Source organism: Cephus cinctus, unplaced genomic scaffold (assembly GCF_000341935.2).
Source record: "Cephus cinctus unplaced genomic scaffold, Ccin1 Ccin1_scaffold0806, whole genome shotgun sequence".
In the NCBI taxonomy this organism is placed as follows: Eukaryota; Metazoa; Arthropoda; class Insecta; order Hymenoptera; family Cephidae; genus Cephus; species Cephus cinctus.
This window is the reverse complement of record NW_014333403.1, coordinates 1-12,147: the sequence shown is the minus strand read 5'-3', so window position 1 is coordinate 12,147 and position 12,147 is coordinate 1. Positions and strand designations below refer to the sequence as shown.

The 12,147-nt window shown below is 44.4% G+C and overlaps 1 protein-coding gene across 1 annotated transcript; it reads right to left on the bottom strand.

Annotated features, from left to right (window-relative positions):
- Nucleotides 1-11,113: 11,113 nt before the first annotated feature.
- LOC107270618 (acyl-CoA desaturase 3) lies at nucleotides 11,114-11,966 on the bottom strand (the record flags this gene model as incomplete). The annotated part of the gene is given in 1 exon segment (XM_015745781.1): nucleotides 11,114-11,966. A coding segment is annotated over 1 exon segment (134 nt), but the record flags the coding sequence as incomplete, so codon positions are not given.
- Nucleotides 11,967-12,147: the final 181 nt, after the last annotated feature.

The following is a 12,147-nucleotide window of genomic DNA, read 5'->3' as shown; positions in this document are numbered from 1 at the left end:
GAGAGAGATAGAGAGAGAGAGAGAGAGAGAGCAAGCTAGGCTTGCTTTTGCTGCAACCGCAATATACCCACCCACTCACCCACCCAGTAGAAACTACCCTTCCGAACCAACCTAACCCGCCGACTGATCCTCGGCAACCCACCCCTACCCCCCACTCCCACACCCGTCACTGCCTATCTATACCTCCTCGCTTTCCCAACTACCCTCATTATCGACGAATCTTTCAGTGACACTGCCCGTTCTTCGTCTACTTTATTTTCTCTTCGTCCCTCTACCCTCTTCGTCATCCACTACTTTTTCTTTTCACTACCCCCCACGGGTCACGCTGTTCACTTCCCATTCTTCTTGCTGAGCTTGAATCTTCATTCTGGCAGCTCTGGGACTCCCGATTAATTACCGATATTTTCGTTCTACGTGTATATAGTATGCATCGTGTAGATTTATAACACGTCCCATAACCGTTTGTTACATCCCTCGGCAATGCTGTCCAGCCGGGCGATCTAAATAGGTTAATATTCAATCGCGAGGCAATCTTCTTTAAACGACCGCGAGGACGAGGGCGAAGCTAATGGCGATATAGAGCAGCTGTCCTTGCGCGGTCCGCGCGCGCGCGCGCGCGCGATCGGTGCTTATCGGGATATCACTGTAATTACGAAAGATTGCGCGATCATCCGTGGTTCGATCTTGGCTGCCTTTCCTTTCATCTCCTTCCTGCCAAACCCCTTTCTTTCTTCCTTTTCGTCTCTCGGCCTTTTTCAGCCTGTCTTTTCTACTCCGATACTATTTCATCTCCGCATGATCCTCCTGCACTTCTTATCCGCATCGTTCATGTTAATCTTCGCGAAATAACCCGCCGAGCCTGATGAGTTTTCTTGTCGCAAATTCATCCTCCGATCTTCTGCCGCCAATCCGTCCGAAGGAATGCAGCCCGATACGCTCCAATAAATGCACTTTTTTGTATTCCTCAACGAAGGGGAAAAACAAACTTACCGTACCCAGGCTTATGGGCCACACCGCGTGACCTCGCGATACGTCAACGTGTCCCCCGTCGTATAGGGCGAAGAAAATATTTTCCAAAAAATGTTTTCACGTTTCCCAGATAAATATCAGTATTGATCATTTCGTAATTGTCAGTGTACCCAAACGGTGGATCCTTAGGAATACAGTAACGTTTACTATCGTTTGTGCAATTTTTCAATGTAGAAATTGTGGGATTAAATTTTGCATTAAAAAAGAAAATCTATATTTTATCTTTTATGCAGCAAATTAGGCCTCTGTAGAGAGTTTACTGAATTTTTAGCACGGACAAGAACCACTGTGAAAATTCGTTGCAGAAAACTGTCTTGCCTACGTTATGCTGTCTGCGACGATAGGCCAACTCCATTATTCGCCAATGATAGTGCACAGAACGGTGTGCCGATTTCAATGGAGTTTAATGTTACTTTATTCCGTTCTATTATCCCATTAACAACGATTCGATTGTAGCTATTCAAGGTTTATTGTATGCACTCACCAATTTCACGCTTTCACTCAGTTCACTCGCGTTTCCATATCTGCCGCATCCTGATCGTGGCGCATTGCCATTTTAGTATCGTGAAAAATAACAAAGGACCAATTAATTATAATTCAGACAATAACAAGTCCTACGCAATTTTATCATCATATAATTATTCGCCAGATACGTTAACCAGGACACTCGTGATGCATTACCTGTATAAAATCTTTATAAGAATTAAATATTTTCTCTATCAGTCTTTCCACGCCAACCTGCCCCAAAAGTTCTACTACGAAATCGTAAAGCCGGTCGTACGCGTGCCCGACGTATTTTTATCTTACGGTACCTACGTGCCTAGGAACACGGCTTAGAGTAAAGTGAATGCGTGACTCAGCGCCCTGACACGCAGCCAATGTTATTCGAACGTAAAACCATAAGCTTGTCTTGCAGTTGAAAGAATCAACAAATCCACTGATGAGTCGTTTTGCATCACGGTCATTCCTCGTAATACATCCAGATTGGATAATAACGAATATCTAGCCCGGTGTAAAAATCATAATAACGTAAACCAACAACGAGCAGACCATATATAGGAGCGATACCCGCGAAACGAGACACCGAAATAAAAACTGAAAATTTCTCGAGATGAAACTGCGCTAGGTGTCCATGTAAGACATGTAGATCTGCGGTGTACCGCAGCCCGCTTGTCGTAGCCGAAGACTACGCCGAAGAAGTTGGCGAGGTCAGTTGGAGCTTGTCCGCTCGAGGGGATCCGCCTGCGTGTTCTTGATTTTCCTAAATGAAAAAAAATATTAAAGTCGTAAGATCTTCCCTTTGTAAAAAAATTAATTAAAGCATCTCGTGATAAACTCACTTCGCATTATCGTCAGTGCGACGGATAAAGTAGCTGGTACCCATTTCTGGCTCGCGATTACCTACTCGACATTTTACGTCCAACCTAACCTAACATTATTACCAGCAACGATAAACCACCCGCTCGTACTACTACTACTACTATTACTTTCTAGTATTACTACTACTACTTTGTTACTGTTACTGGTATTACTACGAATTTCTACCCCCACTCTGCTCCTTCGCCATCGACTGCTGCTACCACGGTCGTTGCGAGTACTACGCTTATAACTGCTATATATAGCTACGTGCTCTACTACTGTATGTACACATTGATATTACTTCTGGTGGCAGTGCCACCACCACTGCCAGCTACTCTTCAACCTTCGGTATTCTCTGTCTGTCTGTCTGTCTGTCTTTACCACTTGGGCCGATACTTCGTGCAGCAAACACAAACGACCGTTACGAGCGTCCCATTCGAGTACGTCTCTCTTTATACACCCACTGGCTTCCACTACGCTGCGTCTCTTTTCCACAGCGCTGCAATGTCGGCGGGACTCGGCGTGATTCGACTGCACCCTGTCGGCTCCGAACTGCAGCTATCAGTACGCTCAGGCGCAAACAATACCCGTATACCTACTAGAGTGCATATACTGTAGGTTTGAATGCAGTTTTATATATATATTCGTATGAATGCATACTCACACAATCGTTATATATGCGTGATGTGTATATCCGTACAGTTCCTTCACCCTCTGCGAGGTAGGCAGCTCCGTCCGTAGTAGCGTGGCGCGACGGGCGCTACTCGAGTTGTAGAAAATAGTACCGACGGCCGCCGACAGAGGGCGACACTCGGTCGGTACTTTTTATTCAAAACTTGCCTGAAACGAACTGGGTGTTTCGTGCTCGAAGCTTTAAGGTCTTTTAAGATCGCGACTGACGGTCCCGTATCTATGCGGCTCTCGGAAATTTTCAGTTACCAAAGAGACGTAGCCGGTATTTCGGAATCGGCAAAGCCCTCTACAGTTATAGTCTCTCGCGGTTGGTTGCCCTTTGGACGTTTCTCGCCGATTTTGACAAGGGTAGAAGCTTTTAAGCTTGACTTTGCTTAAAATCCTCTGAGGTTCGAGGAGGGGGCTGGTACGTAGGAGAATGGGCGATGGACTTGGCGAGAGACGGGAGGAAGAGTGCTGGCTCCGAAGTGCGGCGACGGAATGACAAATAGTGGTTGAATCTTTAATCTTTCCCCGTCGCGGGATATTAAAGTTCTCAAGGGCTTTGCGACTACTTTGAACGCCAACGCGAAAGAGAGTTCAAGTTTCGACCTGCGGACGACGGACTGACAATATCGAGGATCGACTATTAATGCGTAAACAAAGGGGGGAAAAAAATAACAGAGCAGAGAGGTTGAGCGAAATAATTTCAAAGTTTTCCATTTCAACCACTAAACTATACCCGTTCTTCCGACGACTTTAATCGACCGCCTGACATTCCTTGGACTCGTAAATCTCGTATAAACTGCATCGCCGTTACTAGAACCGTACGTTTCCCAGCGTAGAACCCAACCCGGCGTATACTGTCCTGAAAACGAATAAGAGTTTCCAGATAGGTTTCTATATACCGTTTGTCGTCTGATTCCATTATTCGAGTGGACCAGTAAAGTCTAAGCATGTCGCGTCCCATGTACCTTCCAGATACATGGAATAATGCCCGCGTATATTCCAATTGTAAACGTATCTTCTCCCCAGCACTATACAAAACTATCGTAATACATTTACCCAATGTAATATCTGTCTACTGAAATACTGTCGTCGTAGAGACTATTAGAAAATTCATCATTACAACCACCTACCGGTATCCATTATCGTGGCTCCTGTGTTATGAAATCACTCGTAGAACCTTTATTCTCTATAATCGATTTAAAAACCAAGGAAGAACCTCCTGGTTCCATATTCCACCTACTCGAACGTTTTCTTTCCTCAATGATAATTTCCATGGAAGTCTGACGAGCGACAGTCGCTCCTGGAATGCAAACAAACCACGTCCACACTAAGCGCGTCTCCCTGGGTTCTCCTTCGCGCCACCTTTCGCTTTGTGCTGTCGTTTCGTGACGCGCGGCCCTTAGGCTCTCCTCACACCGAAGACGCAAGACCAGAAAAGGACGCAGAAGCTGCCTTTGAAGTTCTAGGAATTCATAGGGAATCGTACGAGGGTCGAAGGTATAAAGGTTTGTTCACACTGTTTATCCAAGAATTATGCCCGATACCGTACCTAACCTCCTTAACAAATATCCCGACGCGCCCCATGTGAACACAGCTTTAAATCCTACGGTCTCGCTGTTCTTGTCCCACAGTCAAGGTCAGGGTCGTCCACACGTTCGTACGCCATCCAGTGACTTGACTTCATCCAATGGGCATCCCGTTTCCCATAAACGGCCACGTGGTGGGCCCTATCTCGATTCACAATTGCATCGTGCTGATCCTCCAGGCCCCGTAACTAGTTACGCCGGTTCTAACCAGCTGCTCCTCGAGGAACACACGGCTTCCTGCGCCGGCGCGTTCTACCCTTTCAATTCGCGCGCCATTTTTAACCTCGATATATCTGCTCGTCCATTGTTCCATTTTTTAAAAATAATTTTTCTATTTCTCAAATTTATATTTTTCATTTATAACTCACATATATATATATATATACCCCCAGGCAAATCTTTATTCCTTATTGCGGATGATGATAAAAGCAGTGACGTACGATAATCTTTAAATTCAAATGAATCGACTTACGAACACAAAGTATCATGCTCGTATCTGAAAAGAAATAAATGTCAAGGAAAAGACGAAGACGGATTATGACAAACGAAAAATTCGTCCAGGGAAGATAACAAATTTCTATTAAAAAAAATTCTCTTGTACAAATCATTTCTCGTATTACATTGAACTACTATGTATCTCATCATCCAACAAACAGTGTGTGCATACAACCAACCAACCTATCGTCCTCTAATCTCGGCTATTTTCTATTGAGCAAACGTGTCTTTCTGTCGATTTATCACTTTGTCTACGCAACATTGAGGCACCGTTCGCAACTGGCTACGTACGTGACTCGAGGTTATGCAACTGTTCGTTGCGTCTCGCTTCTATCAAACGTAAATACCGGCGCGAGGCACGTCGCCATAACGAAACTATACTTTGCCGGTCGGCCACGTTTCTACGGGGATCGAACGATCGTAGATAAAACACGATTCAATTTATTAAATATAATTGAAACCTTATCAATTTACTTTTCCCATAACCAAATCGCACGATTAAACCTTTTTGACTAGGTAAGAGACAGATATCACGAGTATCACACGTGTATACGATTCGTATGATTAATTCAAAGCTTCCTTTTTTTCTTCTCACCCTACGTTATTCGCCGACGGAATACGAGAAACGTGGGTTTCGACATTGTTGATTTTTTTTTCCAGAGCAACCTTCAGCCTGACCTTGACCGCTACGCAGCCTTTCGAGTCGGCACACGCCGCCACGGTCATGGCCTGCGCGCTTATCTATTTCAACATCGAGTTTCGAGCGTGCTTATTACTAAATACTTCAATATTTCTTTTTCGTTCATCGCACGGCCGGTCCACTGAAAGTTGTTCGCGATTTTTCTTTGTTCATGAAACTTTACCTTTGTCAAACTATTTAATTTTTAATTTTCTTTCTTAACCTCTTCTTATTTTATTTTTCGCTTCGTTTCTAATCTCATTACCGGTTCACTCTGGTTCTTAGTACTTAACTGCATATCGATTTTGATATCGTTAACACAGCCATGTACTCCTTACGGTACGTGCTCAATGAATATACACGCTTCTGTTCGCCCACTGTATTAGGCTATCTTCGTAACGACGCTAAAAGCCGATGCTTGCACGAAATTGATAGAGAATGGCCGCGAGCGGTTGGCGATAGAGATTATCGGATAGGGTATTACGAATCGCTTTGAATTATGCATCCGTGCAACATTCTCCCATACAGTTGAGTAAAATAGCTTCGAAATCAGTTGTGTTTCTCGAAGCTAATTCTCGGGTAGTCCCGTATCCCCACTGCGCCGTCTGTATATATACCTGCTACCTAAGGGACAATACGTTAGATCGGAAATTCTGATTAGACGCGTTTGAAAATTTAAAAAGACTTTTCAGCATGCTGAAAGTAAACTGTGCATTCGGACCGATGTCTAAACTTCTTGCTCTCAATGTACGCTATAAAAAGATCATACCTATGGTATTTTTCTGAGAATAAGATATCCCTCCCCTCTTACCTCCTAGTACCATAAGTTTAGCTTCTCGTCAAATCCCCCATAAGCTCTCCATTCACCGCTTCTAAGTACGAGGATACAAAGCCGAATCTAGCACGGAATAGCCATGGGGCTGACCCTCTCATTTCGTTTGGCCAGCACGGATATCTTATACTGTAAGGAAGAAGGCCTCAAAATTGCCGTGCGGAGATAGCGAGGATACCGGATTTAGGCAGGATTATCTTGTTTATCCTTGCGATTTATTAATAAACCGGCAGACAGGCTTCTCTTTCTTTGTAACTTACTTAGAGTCTTCGCATCGCTTGCATAGTCTGGCTTGTTGCATGTTTCGGATGGCTGGGTCTTGCGTACATTTAAATTACATGGAACTACAGGCGGTAAGTTTATGCAAACTATTTGGTGGGAATGTACACAAGAGTGTATTATATTATTATGAAGTTATGCGTAGAGTAAATAGAGGCACAAAAACTTGATATAACAGAAAAGAAATATGTATAAAATCGATTAGGAGTTACCGAATGATCCATAATATCGTGAAACGATCGGCAATTATCTCCTGGTGCCATTAGCGTTAATTAACGTTCGTCATTAGCCGTTAATATCACGTATACGCGTATTAGTCGATAATTGATTTCCTAGCCATTTACAGTCCATAAAGTTAGTGTGCGACGGAACGCGAAGGTACAACATTTGGTTTATGGTACAATTAAATTTCGCTCGTTAACGATTCGTACTGACGAAATGCGCTTTGTCATTTTTAAACGCGAGCGTCGAGTTAGCGGCTCGTCCGCCAGGAGTCGCATCGTCGCTGCGAGTATACTTCGAAAGCCGGACGAACTCGGTCGAAAACGTTATACATTTCTGTGGAGTCGTTCCACTCTCTATCCTAGTTATTGTTAGCCTCTTGCGATTCACGCGTTGCATTATGCAATTGCATAATCTATTCCGAGGACGAGTGTAATGTACGATGAGGGTTTCATGCCCTGGCAACATTATCAATTTCCGAACCTCGCACAACCCGAGTTATTTTTCTAGCGGTAAATTGGGCTGCCGTGTCTCGATACGGATGGAGCTCAGACGCTCTGAAAATCGACGGCCGGTAAGAGAGAAACTAACTGCATAACAACGCCTAGCGTGCTGACGCCGCCCGACTATACGTGATCAGTCGAATAAAATTAGTCGTGTGTCGCCGAAAATTTTTTCCAAAAATTTTTACTGGTTAATAAAATTATTTTTTCGTTTATTTATTTTTTTAATAATTTTTTTTTCGGTATCTCCGATTTTTTTTTTCTTAAATTTTTCACGGATCAACTCAGAGATGTAATGCGACTAATCGAACAACACAGAAACGTGTTAACTCATTCGTTCGGGTGAACGGCGCCCGCGAACCGCGATAGCTATTTCCGTCTCGTGTAAACTGCATAGGGATGGGCCTTTTCTTAGAAGAGTATTTCGAGACACTCGCATGTAGTCAGTCGCATTGCAAGCGACGTCTGGCGCCGGGACGCCTGACCCGCGCAACACGTTTGGACAGATGTGAACCGACCGGCCAATATACGTCTCGGACAAAGCGATCGAGTGCGACGTCGGCGTCGGTTAAAGGCAACGACGCGTTCCTTTCGGCTGTTCCAGTCGATCACCGCTTGAAAGCTACCTTAACAGAATGTCAGTCCGTTCGCCGCGTTAGATCCATTTTATAACTCGGTACTATCGAGCTTCTCTAATAAGATTTTCAAGGAAATGAGGCGTTGCAGCTAGTTTCACCGTACAATTATAACACCCGTACGTGCACTTTAGTAAAGAAAAAAAAAAAAAAAAAAATTATCTCCATCCATTATTCATACGGTTTACACACACTTCGTAGAATTCCGTCAAACGATATAAAATATCCATATAAATAGTTCCTTAATTGACGTAAGCATTATGGTCTGAATGTTGGGTTGGTATATCGACTTTGTAATTAAAAGAAATCGATATCCCACTGTGTGTACATACACATCGAACGCCCAACACTAAACCCACAGACGACACTGGTATTTTGCACGTTAATATTTTGCTTCTCACGGAGCTAAAGCTGCTTAGCATATTATTCTCGGGTACAAAGAACCGCCGAAAACCGCTTCCTGGAAAGACTGTAAACAAAAAAAAAGTTGTTTCGTTCTTTTGCTCTCGGCGCCTCGTTAGCTTATTGCGCGTTATCGAATGGCATCGTGAAAACGAGAGAACGAAGGAACGGCGGTTACGGCATCGGCTCGAATTTCCGTCGGTACAACCGCGCTCTGTTTTATCCCTCGAGCGGAATATTCCCTAGGAGACTATCGTGTAGCGTGAAAGTGCACCGGAGCCTTAACGCTGCCGCATAGGAGAATTAAAGGAGAATGGTGCTTTCCGGGACGAACCGTAATTGGCCCTAAAGTTGGCGAACGAACGAAACGGCATTTTCGGAAAAATTGTTATGACGTCAGTGCCCGCGATTACAACAATGAATAATAAAATATTAAATTATCAGTCTGTGGTCGGTCGAGCGACCATCCACGGGCTCCTCTTCCGTCGTAATAGATATCGGCGTTGGCCGTACGGTTGCCGCGTGCAACAGTTATGAATGACTCCTAAAAATGCTAATTTTATGTGCTTTCGGTACTTTGCGCGCGGGATTCGAAATGAATGGGGGCCGCCTTCGCGTAATGGTAGTAATTACGAGTGAGGGATGAGCCGCGGTCTTTGAACGAGCCGCGAATCGTATCTCTCTTATGAATTTATTATTGGCGTTATCACTTTTCCCAGTGACTCTACAGCCACTGGTAGTTACGCTGTTAACGCAGTACGACGTACCGAGTCTTCTCTTACCATTAGCATTCTCGACTCCGTTGAGATTATAGAGGTCAGATTGGATCATGGAGCCTCGCGTGTCTTCTGGAGCCGAAATGAATTTCCACCATCTTCGTGCAACGTGGCGCCGCCAACGTGGCTTTCGTATAAGCGTCCAAGCGTCTAAAAACAGTTCCTATGACTACCGCGGGGCAATTGCCGGTGGCAGGGAGAATCGTAAAAGGGCGAGTGGCAACCGAGAGGGTGTTCGGTTTGGTTACGTGCATCGGCGTCCGGTCTCTGGAATGCCGCCACAATAAGAACAACAAGTCGATTCGATTCCTGACAGGAGCGTTACTAGGGTTGCAGGACGGGTGGTAGCCGAGGTGTAAGGGGGGGACTTACCAGGTAGACGAAGCAACGGAGAGAGATGGAGCGAGGGCTAAGAATAGACAGACGAGGGAGAGAGAGAACGTAGTAGTAACCAGTTGCGTGGAATGCCAGAGCGTATACACGTTGTGCTGCGTGTAACATCAACGTAGATTGGTACGTGGTTCCATTCGTTCTGGCTCGATGGGCGGCTTGTACCTTTTATGGTGATATTTGTACGAAAATAAGCTATTAATGGCTCAGCGCTCTATTAAGCTACAACGTAACGTCCACGGCTTTCGTTACGTGTCCTGTGCGATCTGTTTATTTCTTTTTTCTCCTTTTTCTTTTTCACAGTCCTCTACTTCGGCTAACTGAATTTCTCGTAAGAGAACCTAACCTATATCTGGGCGTCGCGCGCTGCATAAAGTTACGCTGACAGTTCCAATTTGCAATTAAAAGAGACGCCAGCTAACGAGGTCGCTACGAGAATCGGATTCTTCGAAATTTGTCAGGAGCGAGTGGTACGTCTGTGGGTTTTCGCGTGTGTTGGGGGCAAATGGACTGTACTTCCGAGAACTAGGAGAAAGTGGAGGAAGTACGATGTTGTATACGAGACCTGTGAGTCGTTACTTTGATATACTTATTCATACGGAGACACACGACGTATGGATTTTATTTATTTTTTACTGCAGATCAATTCTTAACGGTTGGTTTGTCGTCTACTGTCTTTACCGTTGAGATTCTTGCTTTATGTTTTCGTACCTTCGACTCCTTTATCGATGAGATTTTTCACAGGCCTCTTCGCTCGGACGAGACAGCTGCGAACCGTTCGAAAACATTAGCCCGAATGCCAGGATCACATAACCTTCAAACGGCGCTTCGCACGGACTCGTCTTTTCCCGTGCTGCCGCTGCGGGCTTTGCGCTCGTCGTTTGAAAAGCTCCAACGTGCTCGAACCTGTCTGCCAAATAATAAATCGCTGCGGACGAGGCGAAACGTTGGGTCTGGCCTTGGCTCGGCAACTTTGCGGAACGGTATTAACAAGATTTCGGCACGTGCGTTGTAACTCTCGCTGAGTGCACTGTAGCTTCGCTCTATCCTCCTGCCTCCACGTAATACAAGATATACCGAACCTCTTATATTCGCCAATGCGCCGTTTCGATTGAATCAACGCAAACTCCTAACGTTTATGTTTTTGCCCTGTTCGAGTTGCTTTACTTATTTATTTTTTCCACTTTTTTGACATTTGGGGAGGGGGAAGGATTTTTCATAGGAATTTTAAACTGTAACCATATAATTCCTAGTATTTAGGAGTATTTTTATTTATTGCTCTTCAAGTTTCTACGTGTTTGAAGAATGAACAAAAATTTTTTTTTTCCAAAATACCACAATCAATAATCTACAACATATTTATTCTTGTATGTCATAACCAGTCGTCGGTGGTTACGTTCGCAAACCGCAGGGAAAGTTCAGCTTTGAAAGAATGCACATGCGAGATTCAGTCTCTTTCCAATGCGCTGCACCAATCGAACAATAAAAATGGAGCCAGCATCCGGTCTTGTATTCCGCGATATTATTCTTAGGCGGCTCAGTCTTCGTCTCCTTCCAAGAAGCGAAACAGTCTGACGTCACAGGCGTCACAGGCCTTTCTTCGATTCTCTTTCGTAGTAGGACCCCGTCTAAATTTAGCGCATTTGGGTCTCACGGAGATCGACCGGATGATGTAATTCACGTATGCAAATCCTATCGCGGTCGCGACTCTTCGTTAGGTCGCGCTCGTGACCCCTCGCACAGAATAACATTGATTTTTCAAATTAACAATCCAAAAGACGATAACGGACTCTTTACGACTATTTTAAAAACACTAAATATACTCCTTGACTCGTATTAACTAAATTTACGCAGTAATCGATGACTTTACGTATATAAAAATTTTAATCGCCGACATTCTATATGAAGGCTATTTAGTCCTCGCCACCGTGCAATAATTACGAATAAGAGTCGAAGATTTTACTTTATCCTTTAATATTTTTCTCAGCGATTATCGGATGCGTGCCGTCACCGTGTCTTTTCAGGTGACCATGGACAACTCGCTGGGACGCCGTCTTACGATCGTAAACCAGACCAAAATATGCCAGCAGGTCGATAAGCCTCGTATTTAGATTTAGCGGAGTTGGAAATTCCGAGGCTCTGTAGTCCCATGGAAACGCATGATGAAAATTGTGCCATCCTTCGCCGAGCGTTATGCACGACACAAAGGCAGATTCCACAGGATAGATTCTCCTAAGATACAATATAATTAGCTATTTGATAATCAATCCGTTATACGA